This window comes from Amblyomma mixtum, chromosome 1 (genome assembly GCF_055824585.1).
Source record: "Amblyomma mixtum isolate Tamu chromosome 1, ASM5582458v1, whole genome shotgun sequence".
NCBI classification, from domain to species: Eukaryota; Metazoa; Arthropoda; class Arachnida; order Ixodida; family Ixodidae; genus Amblyomma; species Amblyomma mixtum.
The window spans coordinates 136,371,119-136,385,492 of record NC_143012.1 but is presented as its reverse complement, the minus strand read 5'-3'; the positions used below and the strand labels follow the sequence as shown (position 1 = coordinate 136,385,492).

General features: G+C 48.3%; 1 protein-coding gene across 1 annotated transcript in view; it reads left to right on the top strand.

Annotated features, from left to right (window-relative positions):
- LOC149367686 (uncharacterized) overlaps positions 1-14,374 on the top strand; it is a 139,114-nt gene that overhangs the window by 90,101 nt on the left and 34,639 nt on the right. The window contains exons 8-9 of the mRNA XM_089567394.1: positions 1,989-2,148; positions 6,717-6,862. Of these exons, the coding sequence (XP_089423520.1) occupies positions 1,989-2,148; positions 6,717-6,862 (306 nt within the window). The remainder of the gene's footprint in view (positions 1-1,988; positions 2,149-6,716; positions 6,863-14,374) is intronic.

Below are 14,374 nucleotides of genomic sequence, written 5' to 3'. Positions count from 1 at the left end.
ACCCAGCGCCTTCCCCCCGTCGAAGCCCCTTCAAAGCCTTTGTTCATTACACACCCCCCCGGATATAAGTTTTTCCACTATAGCAGCTTAACGAATCAAGATTCACCTCCCTCCCCTTCCTGACACGCATCCCCTCTCACACCACTTTCCTTCCCCACCCCCGGGGCCTTCCTCCTCGGAGCGAAGGCCCTACTTAATCCCTGCCAATGATGAACGCTTTGCCCAGACGAAGACAAGTCCTCTTGTCGAAACGTTGGCTCAAGCAACCTGAGGTTTTCCCCTTCCTTGTTCATTTTGTGATCGCCAAGGACCATCTACCACACCCTCTCTCGACCATAATCTAACCATCGTAATTCAGCTTCTTTTTCAGGTATCCCTCAAATAAATACGTTCACTTAACATGAAGGAAATGCCAGGAAAGCAAGAATAAAGAGGTGTGAACTATAACAACTTTAATATTGACATGTTTTGTCAAAGCGGTTTTATTTGTCGCCGCTAGGTGATGCCGCAAGTTCAAACGGCTTAGATTCGCTTGCTCTAAAATGGTCCCGCTTAATCGTACCGGCGAAACTGTTCTCTAAAGCATGTTCAGTGCACCTCCGCTACGCTTATACAGAACAGGTCGGACTTAAATGAGCGGACCGTAAATCCGAAATTAGGTTTAACTGCGCGAAAGGGTAAGGCAGCACGAAGAAACACATACGACACTTAGAAGCGCAGACCGGGACTGACATGTGGCCCATGGCACAGGGGGAGATCTCTGCATCCCATCTTGCTTGGGTAGATAGTGAAGAGCTCAAGCAAGACCGGATCCCGTAATCTCTTATGCCGTAGCCACATGTCAGTCCCGGCCTGCGCTTCTAAGTGTCGCATGGGTTTCTTCCTCTTGCGTTACGCTTTCGCACAGTTAAACCTTATTTCAGTATGAACCAACTAGCCCGGCAGATCAAGTTGCTGCGTAAAACCGGCCTGCTAAAACTACGCAAAACGCAGGTAGTCGTGAGCAAGCAACTTCAGAAAAGTTGCACGCGATAGTTTTCATTGATGCGGCGGGGTCTGCGCCAGCAGTGCAATTCCGCTCCCATTTCCTCTTCCAGTCCCTTCAGTTTCATTCTCTCCACATTACTCGTCCACTCTTTCCTCCTTTCCACTTTCTCGGAGGGTTCAAAAAACGACCGGACTTTTAAGGCGATGACGTCACGAGGTGGAGACAGGCGTGCGCCAACGTTACTAGATTACCTGGCGTGTGCAACATCGACTCGAAATGAAGGCGCTCCAGCTGGTCATGTGATAAGCGCTATTATCTGGAGGAATGCGCCGACCACGGATGACAGAAGCCGCTTTTACATGAATGCGACAACAGCGCATCGCATTTCCTAGCGTACCCTGTGGAGCCGATGCGCTACTGTTCACACGTACAGCATCAAGTCCGGTGGGACAGTGACCCTTTGCCTATTGCCCGCGGCAGAAAGGTCCAGCGACCCCCTATCTTGAGCCAAGTCTGCTTTGTTATCCGGCGGGGGGGGGGGGGGGGGGGGTATTGTATAGGCACGACAAGAAGGAGGAGGGACACCTCCAAACCTGTTTCCATTCACCGCTGAAGTCGACTTGCCAACTAGATCTACCCCCATCTGGCGCATTGATGAGATGCGCTTTCTTAGCGCATTATCACTGTTTACATGAATACGATGCGCTAAAAAGTTGATGCGATGCGCTGCTGTCGCATTCATGTAAACGCGGCTAGAGGGACGCTAGAGATAAGCAAAGTGGGCTGTCGCATTCGCAGAGTCATCTGCGCCCGAGTTACGAATTAGAAAAATTAAGTTTGTCCTTTCTTGTGCACCTCGTGACGTGACGGAGCGAGCACTACGGCCTCGAAAGTGTAGCCGGTGTTGATTCAAGCTACCCGTAAGAGCGATGTCGGGATTGCGCAAAATGTCACTACTTCTAGTAGCGTGTTGAAAGGGCGAACAACCTTTGCTTTTCAGGCGTGCAAACGACACTGACGTCGACCTGCGCCTGGAGTCCGGGGTGTTTGCCTTCGCCCGGCAGTGGGACGCCAACGTCAGGCAGCACGGCGTCAACTATTTGCGTGGGACCACGGACAAGCTTTTCCGCAACTACAAGCATCATTTGGCCGTTCTCAAGGTGTGTAAACTCATCCGCTGCGATGAACGAAATAGGCGGCCTGAATGCCTTACGACGAAGTAACACAGGCGCGCGCCGGATTCTCCCTCTCGCGAGAATCGATCTATGTGCACACACATCCGAGCGATGCGACGCCTTCTAAGTACGCGCGAAGTCAACCAGTTATTAATATCAGTTCACATCGGGCTGTTACTCATATGGTCTGTTATCACTAAGTGCCGCTCTGTTTTGCTATCCTCGTTTTGGATGGTGTGTATTGTTTCATTTTTATGTGTGCGTGGCACAGCACTGTGGTAAGTTCCCTGAAGAATGCCCCATAGGCATGTAGGTATGCGCATATATAAATTTAATGTCAAATAAGTTTGTGGAGATGCATCACAGACACAAGTCGTTGTCAGGTCTCCGCAAATATATTTGGCATGACCCGCTAAGCCAGGCTCGAACGGGACGGCGCGCCGCCGGCATGCAGTTAAGCAGCCACGAAATGATGATGATGATCATGTCCTCAGGCTTAATGGCACATACCCATGGCGGGGGATTGGCCAGGGTACAGTGGCTGGAATAGCCAGGGTGCATAGCCACGAAATCCAGTCTGCGCGTGCTTGGCAGGCGTACTGGGGCTATCGTCGTCTTCTGTGGCCGTACAGTCGCGGGTAAAAAAGATTATCACACATGACGGAACACCAGAGCGCCGGAATGACAACGCGTGGCGCTGCGGGTGGCGAAGAGGCTGATAACGAGAGTGCCGGGCCGTTCCCATTCTACAGTATAAGGGGGGTTCAGCGGACTGCCACGGACAGCAAAGTTACTGGCTAAAAGCAGCGCTATCATCTATTGTTCCCGCGAGTTCTTTTTGATCGACCATCGCGGACATAAAAAAAACAGTAATAGAAAAAAAGCCATCTCAGCTCATGATAACGGAACCAAAATAAATGCCGCAAGCACAGTCATGTAGGGTCGGCACTTCAACGCTCGGGCGGTGCACGCGTGATAAAGCTTACTTCATGCCGTCCCCCCCTACGCTGCAAACATGGAAACGGCCCGTCAGGCAGGTCTGCGTACCGCAGCGCCGCGAGGTGAGATATACGAATTCTAATCGCCAATGATCTGTGCTAATATTTTTTGCCCGCGACTGTACCACGATGGCACGCTATATCTTCGCTCTGAATGTGACATGTAGCAAAAGGCAGCAAACGAGATTGTTGCCTTTAGGATTTCACCTCTTAGTGCAGACATTTCAATTTTTCATTTCCATTTCATTTCATTTCATTTCAGTTTTTCATGACCCAGGCTTTCCGTAATGACTTCATCAAAATTGTCTAATTGCTTTCCATTGCACCTCCGGATGAATTAAGTTCGTAATTTTTATATGCAATCACTCTTTGTAATGGCTAATGATGATGCTGATGGTACAGGAAATGTGAACCGTGTCAGTGCCATGAGGAAAGTGCACTGGATTCTGGCCTTCTGACCGGCATCCACAAATTGCCAAGTCACAAAAGTGAACAGATGTACTGGAGATATGCTCTCAGCATCACATGAAGCGCGAACAAGCGATTTGAAGCTTGAAAAACAGAACGATATTTTAGTTTATGAATGCTAAAAACTGCCGTACTTGATTTTCATTTCGATGTCGCGGAAATCACTCCGTAGTATTAACGATCCCAGCCTGTGGTAATTTTCCATCAGCGAAGATTGTTGTGTTCTTGCGTTCGCGTTTCAGTTACCCTCTTTACGTTTCTTCTGACGTTGAAAGTACATCTGCTGTCCCTAAAACAAAGCATGATCAGCTTTCTTACCCTGGATGTGGCATTGCAGTTGCAGCTCATGGATTTGACAATTTGCCGAAAAGAGAAAATTTCTTTCTTGTTTACGCCACGATGAAAACGTAATATTGTCTGGTGTACATCAAATAAGAAGCAAACCATATTTCACGTAACCTCTACCTAAAATCGCGGATTCTCACATTGTTTTATAGTTCTTTTACATGAAATCACTAAATATAAAGCCGAAGACACTGTTTCAACACTTCACAATGCTTCTATTGCGTTTCTGCTTTACTTAAGACCACAAAGAGTTAGGAATCAAAGATGCCAGGTGAGCCAACATGTCTACACATGTGAAAGTAATGCATCCCGTATTGTGAGTTTTAAGCATAAGAATGCAAAATTACATCAATAACTAAGAGGAGGAGCAGCCTATACGTGCTGCTCAAAAGTTACTTGTCAGATGGCAAGTAACTGACGACGATAAATGACTTCCTATCTAGTTCGCAAATAGTTTTAACAGGTGTGCTGCAGTGCTCAGTCCTCGGGTCGATCTTAGTCATCCTTTACATAAATTATTTTCCTTGTATGCTAAAGCACTCGAAAGCTTTCATGTATGCTGATGACATGGTCCTGGACTTTGTCGGACGTTCTATAAGAGAAATAACGGCCACCATAATGAAGAAATGACGAGCGTTACTACATTGTTAATTGGGAATGAACTAACATTGAACCTTACCGAAACGAAATATACCGTTTTTCGCTCGAGATACAAGATAATAAAATAATCTTAATGAATGATAATTAACCTTAATGAATTGGATATTTCTCCAGGTAGTACAAGACTAGAACATGTTCATTGCTATGAATATTTGGGTGTTTAGTATGCATTGAAAAGCACCAAATTATACAAATGTGTCCTAAATTGCCACGACGTTGTTACTTGTTAATTAAAGCGCGAGAATTTTTTTACTGAGACTTTAAGCATGCTTTATTTTTCGTTCGATCTGCTGCTCATTTGTCTCAACAATGACATCGCGCATTTGCAAATCTGGGGCCAATGCTCATGCCTTTGTGGGGGACATCTAATCTAATTCGCCAAGCCGGCTTTCTTGAGCGTGCCTGTAGCAGCTGATGCAGCGGTCGAAGTGCTGCCCTCGCTTCTGGTGACACCGAATCATGAATGTGCCGGAGTCAAGCTTTGTTTCGGCTTGGCAGAAAAGTTTTTGGCTCGCAATGAGATATCTATACCTTGTTAAGCGAATTGCATTTTGTTGTATAGCCCTCATTTTTCATTCCTGACACGGTGTAGTTTTTACTTGCGGAACTTCTCAATAAGGTGGCCTAAATTTAATCTGCCTTATGGCTAGCTAGAAGCAGGGCGGAACAGCGAGCATAGCGCAAACGATGGTTCGCTCGACCAGTGCGTCAAGATGCCCGTATACACCCAGCGCATCAGTCACTACGATTCGTGCACTTAGAACGAAGACATCAGAGTAACATAGCGATTGCGTTCTTACTCGTGGCACCTACGACGTAGCAGCTGCAACGGTGACGATGTTGAGAGATGGTGGACTCCTCCGCCATATCGCCGTCGCCGGTGGCTTCGGCTTCCAACACTTGCCCGGAAGACGACGGCAGCATCCGTTTTCGTAATGTTATGCTGCAGCGGACTCACAGTGATGTGTGTCATGCGCTGCTTTCGCACTCACCACGGGACAAGGAAAACGCAGAAAGGCGGTCTGATATATCCAGAGCTGGCTTTGCACTATACCCGGCCAATTTTTACCGCCGCAGCGAGGAGGCACTACTTCACTGTCCGAATTTGAGCACAGGAGCGCTATTTTGAGTCTTCGGTATTCGATGATTTTAATTTCGACTGCTGCTTGTGGTCCCGCAGCAATGTCACTGCATACCTGCACTTTTTCCCAATAATCTCCCACGCGTTAGTTTTAGTGTCTATCTCTGGTATAAAGGATGTATTTCGTCAAATAAATATAGATAGAGACGCATTGTCTCCAAGAATGTGACCACACTGTATCGATCGAGGCTCGTTTCTGTCAGCATGGCGGCGACATGAGAGCAGAAAGCAGCACGGTTCTTCGCGGCCAGCAGAATTGCCACGCCGCGTCACAAGTTCACGCTAATATTCAATTCAATTCAAATTTATTTTCCAGAAAGATTCTGGCGGGTTTATAGGCAAGAAGCTGTTCCTGACAGCTTGACAAAGGCCTACAAAACCACCAACGAGGCAGTTTCTGATGACCTGATGATGCAGACTACTAAAGAAAAATAAAATATCTTTCACACACAATTTATGACTAAAACATGGGTAATACCAAAGTAACAAAATATACATTAACAAGAATTACATTTCAAAAGTTCACACCAGTTGTATAGCAAACAGTATTGACGAAGTATCGATTATAACTTGAATGGAAATTTACACAATGCTTTAGAAAACAATTATGTGCCATGCAAACATAAAATACCTTAAGGCTAAGCAATAAGTAGCATGAACAAACTCTCCACCAAACAGTTAACTGGTAACATTTCGAGGGAAAAAAACAATGCCACCGCCTTCTATTGGCCTCCATGTCTCAGCAATCCGCATAATGCGTCTTTCCATTAGAGTGCTCGCTTCTGCACGTTTTCGAATATCCCTTAAAACTGACTGGAAAGACTGTTGGTGCTTCAACTTGTCTACTCCACAGCACACAACATACTGGCAGATGGATATGTGCTTTCACGCTCAAAATGCTTCCGCCCACCTGCCTTTCTGCTATTCTCTCTCCTGTGCAGAGGTTCCGCACGCTGCAAGAGCACTTCAAACGGCAGACAGGCCACCTGCTCAAGCGCAACTATATTCTTCTGGGACTGCAGGCCATATACGACAACTTCGCAGCCGAACGACCAGGGATAGCCAGCTTCATCAAGACATTGTACACGTGAGAGCTTCTTTGGATCCACCGAGCCAAATCACGCCCTACGATTACCCGTAGTGAGATGGGAACGAAAACAGCTGCTGCCCCTCCACATAGTTATAGGGCTAGTCTCGAAAAATATCCACGTAAAATGTGGTCTGCAGACCAGGGTTTGAAAGATGATACTGTGGAGTGGCATTAACATGCATAAAACAAGAGTAATGTTCAACAGCCTAGCAAGGGATCAACGGTCTAGCAAGGGAACAGCAGCTCGCGATTAGTAGCGAGGTGCTGCAAGTAATAAGGGAATGTGTCTACTTAGGGAAGGTAGTGACTGCTGATCCCTATCATGAGAGGGGAATAACGAACAATGAGAATGGGGAGGAGCCCATATGCCCATTTGAAGACGCGATCTCGCAAATGCTATTCACCGCTTGTTTACAGGAGCTATTCCGGGGCCTGAAATGGGAACAGTTGGGGATAAGAGTTAATCGAGAATACCTAAGTAATCTGCGATTCGCTGATGACATTGATTTGGTAAGTCACTGATCACATGAACAGCAAAGCATGATCAATGAATTAGACAGGCAGAGCAGAACGGTGGGGCTAAAAATTAACATGCAGAAAGCCAAAATAATATTCAACAGTCTAGCAAGAGAACAGCAGTTCGCAATTGATGGCGCGATGCTGGAAGTACTAAGAGAATGTCTATTTGGGCAGGTAGTGACAGCTGATCCGGATCATGAGAGGGAAATAACTAGAAGAATAAGAATGGGGTGGAGCGCATATAGCTGTTTCGCTCAGTTCATGAATTGCAGCTTACCAATATCCCTCAAGAGAAAAGTATACAACAGCTGTATCTTACCGGTATTCACGTATGGGGCAGAAACGTGGAGGCCAACAAAGAGGGTTCAGCTTAAGTTAAGGACAACGCAGCGAGCTATCGAAAGAAAAATAGGTGTAACGTTAAGAGATCGGAGTGGGTGAGAGAACATGCGCGGGTTAATGACATCCTAGTTGAAATTAAGAGAAAGAAATGGGCTTGGGCAGGGCATGTAATGCGAAGGCAAGATAACCGCTGGCCTTAAAGGACTGAAGAGCAAGTTGCTGGGCTAGTTGGTGCTGTTGCATCGTGGTGGAGCAGCGCAAAGGACGGGACACAAGAAACAAGGAAGGACGTACACAGGCGCTGTGTACGTCCTTCCTTGTTTCTTGTGTCCCGTCCTTTGCGCTGCTCCACCACGATACTTAAAGGACTATAGGCACCAAATTTTTGCCTGCGCGTTTTCTGCTTTCAAACGATGCTTCAGACATTAGTATACATTGTGCACCCCGTGGTATTCGCCTGCGACGGCTAAATAATTTGTAATTGAACTGCTTCTTGAAGCTGTTCCGATTTCGGTTTCAACAACCAAACGATGGCTGGGACGTCTATTTGACCTTTAAGTCACTTGAGGAATGAAAAATCAGCTGTATAATTGCTGATAGGCAGTTTTTTGTCATTCCAGGCCTTGAAAAAGGCTGGCTTAAATGCTGCAGTGAATTAAAACTACGTATCAGCGATTATACTACAGTTGTTTCTAGTGCACCACGTGACCTAAACAACTGCACATCACAGCCATCGTTCGATGGATGAATCCGAAACAGTACGAGAGAAGAAATATAATTTTAAATTATTTAGCGGTCATAGGCTAGTGCGGCGCGGTAATCCATTGATTCTAACGTTTAACGCATCATTGAAAAGAAGAAAACAAGCAATAAAATTTGGTATCTATAGTCGCTTAAGGTTAACGGAGGTTAACATTTTAGAACAGACTACAAATTACAATCCTTGGCTCATAATCTTTCCGTTTTTCTCAACAAATATAAAGGCACTGTTGGTTTTAGTCCTAAGCAATTGAGAACCTACTTCGTGCAAATATAATCTATCCTTACGTGTGTTCTTGCTTTAAATATTATACTCGCAGTTACAAACATTCTGCCTTGCTGAGCTTTTTCTATTGATTTTAGCACTGATCAACTTTTTTGTTTTCTTTTCATCTCGTGCTACAGTGACGTATGCATTGTATAACAGTTTTGTATAACACTATTTGATCTGGCTATGTTGTGTACTGGTTTCCTGGGCCTTTGTCAAGCTGTTTGTACAGCTTTTAGCCCAGGCGACCATCCACTTGTTGGAAAATAAATTTGATTTGATTTGATTTGAATTCCAAGAGAAGGCGAGCGAAGCAGGGGGCGGCAAAAAGTAGGTGGGTGGATGAGATTAAGAAGTTTGCGGGGATGCAGTGGCCGCTACTGGCAAAGGACAGGGTTAATTGGAGAGACATGGTAGAGGCATTTGGCCTGCAGTGGGCGTAGTCAGGCTGATGATGATGATGATGGTCACTATTACTGAAGTCCGTCAATGCTCCCCCTTTTCTTTCATTGCAAGCCTCAGGGTGCTTGCCAACGTTTAGCCAAGAGGACTTCTCTTCTGGATAAAGCTGTAATCATTTGCAGGCTTTAAATAGTGCATGTCTTCAATCAGAGGACAAAGACTCGTTGAGAGGGAAGAGGGAGTGAAGTAACTTCGAATATATTATTTCATCAGATGGTACAGCACAGTTTGTACGCATCCGCTCAAACATGCAGCTTGTATGCTGATAGGGCAGTCAGTCTGTGAAGACAAAGTACATATACGTAAATACGTAAATGCAGCACAGATTTCAGTCTTTCAAAAAGCCTTAAAAATCAGTTGGTGAGGCCGCTGGTCTGTGGATGACAGGTGGATGTGGTTCGATGAATTATGTTGCACTGGCTTAGCAGGGCCTTGACAATCGGCTAAAAATGCGCCGCCTGGGTCGCTAAGCAGTTCATGAGGTGCATCGGGACGAAGGTGGTGGTGGTGGAAAACATTTATCCTCCATTAAATATTTACAGAGAGGTCATTGGGGTAGGACCCTATTGGCCACTTCCCCTAACAGTACTAGATAGAGACCCTATTTCGGGGTCCCATTGGCATACAACGCAGGCCCGCGTCCGTTGAACCTAAGCCTTTTGGGCCTTGAGGTCTTGATAGCTGAGCAGGGCAGCCTCCCAGTCCTCTATGGTGGGGTTGGGGGTGTAGATGGGTTCAATTGAGGCGCTCAAACCATGTTGAAGGTGTCAGCCGCCTCCCTACAGATCTAGCACGTGCCATCAAAGGATGTCTTGAAACGCTTCGGCACCGCCGGGCACAGTACAGTGTTGGTGAGAATTTGGATGTAGAGGCGCTCGTAAGCGCGATTCAGTTCCTTACAAGGGGCCGGGTAGCGCCGGTGCTCCTCCTTGTAGTAATCGGAGATGTGTTTGAATGTAAGGACCAGATTGCCTGATTGGGAGTAGCCTTCCAAGGACAGGGAAACAGCCCGGGTAGAGAGTGCGCGGGCAGCCTGATCGGCCTGTTCGTTTCCCTGGAGACTGGGGACCCAAATTAGGTTGCGCGGAGTAGGAGCTACACGTCGGCAGATAGACTGCAGTATGCGCCGGGCAAGCGGGGGAGGGAGCCCATCTCAGCTCATAGTTCCAACAGGCCCCTCGCGAGTCGGTGATGATGTGTTTCGACTTGGGATTAGTGACATCCAGAGCAATGGCAATCTCCTCCGCGTGTTGCGCATTAGGCTTTGAATGTGAACCCGTTAACAGTGTTTGTGTCGTGTACGGCTGCGGCCGTGTAGCACCCTCTGTGGTGTGGGCCGCTAACGTCCACGGGTCTTGGTTACCATAGTATCGCGCCAACGCTTCCGCGCGCGTCTGGTGACGACCCGGAGGGCGCGCCTCCAAAGTTCAGGAACTCTCTCCCTTTCCTCAATGTGGTAGGCGTAATTGATGTGTAACCAGTCCAAGAGGCGGCGACCGTACGTGGTGTGTGCAAGACGCGTGTATTGGTCGACTAATGGGGATTCTTGAATCTTCTGGAAAGTGTTTACCACGCCCAAGGCCAGAAGTCTTTCGTTGGAAGTGGTGACCGCTTGATGACTTTCCGGTGACGAAGGACGAAGCGCTACCGAAGGAAGGAGGCAACGTCTGTCGCTGTGGCAGCCAGAAGGGCAGCGGTTTCTGCATACCTCGTGAGATGATGAACCGCGTTAGCCTAATGGTTCCGGCCGCAGTGTAAGGAAGCGGGCCATAGAAATCAGTGCCGATGCAGTCGAAAGGGCGTGGTGGGCAAGGGAGCGGCTGCAACTTTCCAGCAGAACGATGAGATAGCGTATTACGGTGTTGACAGGCGAGGCAGGACCGTCCGTATTTAGGGACGAAGGTCTACATGCCGTGCCAGTAGTATAGCAGCCGTATGAGGGTGTATGTTTTGAAAACTCCCAGGTGACCACACTATAGGTCAGCGTGTAAATAGGGCTATATTTTCGTGCGCAAGTGGCGAGGAATGACGAGAAACCACTTACGGCCGTCTGAGCCGTAGTTGTAGCAATAGAGGAGATGATCGCGAAGTTGGGCAGCACGGCGGAGGAGAGCACGTGACGGTGAAGCAGCCGTATGGTTGGAGAGTAAGTCGAGAACAGAAGCGCTCCAGGGGTATATAAGTTGCGCTGAGGGCATGTCGCTGATGTGAAGCCATGGCGGGGAGGCGTTGTAGGGGAAAAGCTCGGCGATCTCAGCTGGAAGTGGGCAGCGGGACAGGGCATCAGCGTCTTGATGCTTCCCGCCGGAGCGATAGACCACGCGGATGTCAAATTCCTGCAGACGAGGAGCCCACCTGGCAAGGCGGCGGGATGGGTCGTTCAAGGGGGAAGCCAACAGAGCGCATGGTGGTCCGTGACAACGTGAAAAGAGATGCCTTAGAGGCAGGCCATACATTGTCCAAGCACTGTTTTTCGCTGACAGAGTAATTGTATTCAGCCTTCGTGAGTGTGCGGCTTGCATATGCAAACTGTTCACCGCAGCCAGAGATGTGCAGGGCGAGTGCGGCGCCGAGGCCAACGCCACTGGCGTCCGTGTGGACCTCGGTAAGAGCGGTCGAGTCGAAATGGCGCAGTATGGGCGGCGCTGTGAAGAGGCGGCGCAAATGTTTTAGGTGTCGTCGCAAACTGGAGACCATAGCGATAAATCTGGACGGCCGGGCAGAATTTGTGTTAAAAGGGCAGCAATGGAAACAAACTGGTGAATAAACCGGCGAAAGTAGGGCACATACCAAGGAAGCTGCGCAGGTCTTTGAGGGAGGTACCTAGGTTTGGGAAAAGCATCCACAGCACTATCTTTGGCCGGGTCATGACAAATGCCTTCCTTTGAGACAACGTGTCCTAAACGAGTCACCTGACGTGCAGCAAAACGGAATTGTTTTCAAGTTCAGCTGCAGGCCGGCGTCAGAGAAGCAGGTCAAGATATGCTTCAGGCGGTATAGATTGGTGTCAAAGTTGAGGGAAAAGACGACAATGTTGTCGAAGTACCATAGGCACATCTTCCGCTTAAGTCCACGCAAAACGGTATCCGTCATCTTTTCGTAGGTCGCAGTGGCATTAAAAAAGCCGACAGGCATCACAATAAATTCATACAAGCCGTCAGAGGTCAGGAAAGCTGTTTTGGGGTGATCGGCCGCTTACATGGGAACCAGCCAATACCCAGAACGTAAGTAGAGAGAAGAAAGGAGTTCTGCCCCTTGCAGACATACAAGAGCGTCTGTGCGTAGTAGGGGATAGACGTACTTCGCATGATCTTATAAAGGCAGCTGTAATGCACACAAAAGTGCATGAACCATCTTTCTTTGTCAAAAGCACAACAGGTCATACCCAAGGGCTGCTTTAGGGCTGATGGCCGATTGATGCCCTTTTGGAGCATCTGGTCGACGTGCTCTGGCGCTCGGTTGCAGACACACGATAGGAGCGCTGCCGCAGCGGCGCTTGGGCACCAGTGTCGATGCGATGGGTGACGGTGGAAGTTCGGCCCGAGGAATTTTGGTGAGCGTCGAAGGAAGAGCGGAACAGATGAAGAAGGGTGAGAACCTGTGTCCGTTGCAGCGGAGAAAGATCACCGTCGATAGAGCGTAAGAACCATTCGGTAGAAGAGGGATCTGCCGCATAAGAAGGTGGGCTTATACGGGCTTCATGGCGAAGTGCGGTGTATCATAAGTCTCCTAGCGACTGAGCAGAGAGGCGATGGGCTGCACACTACCGAGGTAGTCACCAATGCGCAGAGCGGTGGGAGAGGAAAATGGGTTAGAGACCAAGAGTATTGAAAGACCAGCGGATACAGTCAGTACGGTGCATGGCAGTGGAAGACACTTGCAGTTCAGAAAAGTATGGATGGTTGTGAAAAGGACAGTGTTGCCGCTAAGCGAGTCGCAACAAACTTGAACAAGAGCAGAAGAGCATGGAGGAACGTCGATGTCTTTAGTGGCGAGGGCTTTAAACAGAAGGAGTACCGTCCGGGAAAGCAGAGTAGCAGAGCACCCGATTTCAGCTCAATCCCAGTCGATGATAGCGCCATGGCGCAACTTAAAATTCCAGCCAAGAATAATAGTGTAAGAACAGGAAGGCACCAGGACGAACTCTATGGAATAAAGAAGTCGTGAACCATAACCCGACCAGTGGACGCTGCGGAGGCTTGATGTGTTGAGCGCTGGCTATGCGCAGCGATAGGCCAGCAATTGGCGTCTTTGGCGACGAGCGACAAAGCTTTTTGTGCATCGCAGAAGTACATTGCGCCACAACAGAAATGCCCTCAACAGAAATTTCATTAACAGTAGCAGCTGATTAGATGACCCATTTGAAAGCGCTACAGGGGAGCAGTTCTCGCCTCAGGAACTGCGGCACCTAGTTTTCCTCCTGATTAGTGTTGGGGCGACGTTGCATAGGAGAGATTCAGCGGCGTCTCACGAAGAGGAACAGTGTCTAGAGAAAGGAAAAAACAGTGAGAACAGGTGACTTGATGGCAGCTCAGCAGGTCCGGAGTACTGACTTGTGGAAGCCCAGTAGCCGGGAGCTCGAGCAGGTAGGGTGCCACTTGACCAGGAGTAAAGTTTCACGGGTTCTTTATTTTCCTTTGCACCAGAGGTGCCCCGCCAGAGACGGTCTGTTTAACTCGAAGACTAAAGCTTATTTCTTCGCACCAAGGGTGCCCCGTCAGAGACGGTCTCTCGATGGGTTGAGATGCAGGGGTAAGGCGAATACTTATGTACAGTTTATGTACAGCAATTTACAACAGATACAAGTTAAGGCACTGGAGACACACTAAGCAGCAAAAAGACACAAAACAACAAAAAGGTGGAACTGGCTAACACTAGGGGAGGCCCCTACTCGGCGTAGCCGAAGATGCGTAGCATCTCACCTTAGCCCAGAACCCCGTTTCCTGCTCCGGGGTCCGGTTTTAAAGACCTAAAGGCCCGGCCCACATTTCGTAGCAACCAATCATGTTACACTGCTCACATGATTGGTTTACCGAGAGCATGGCCACGATAAAAGTTAAAAACAAAGACAAATACACTTTCGCGCCAGCACGTGCGCGAAACGGTACCGCGGGGCGGGGACACCCGTAGTTCCCGGCGCGTTCGCGAGCGGTGGTGGT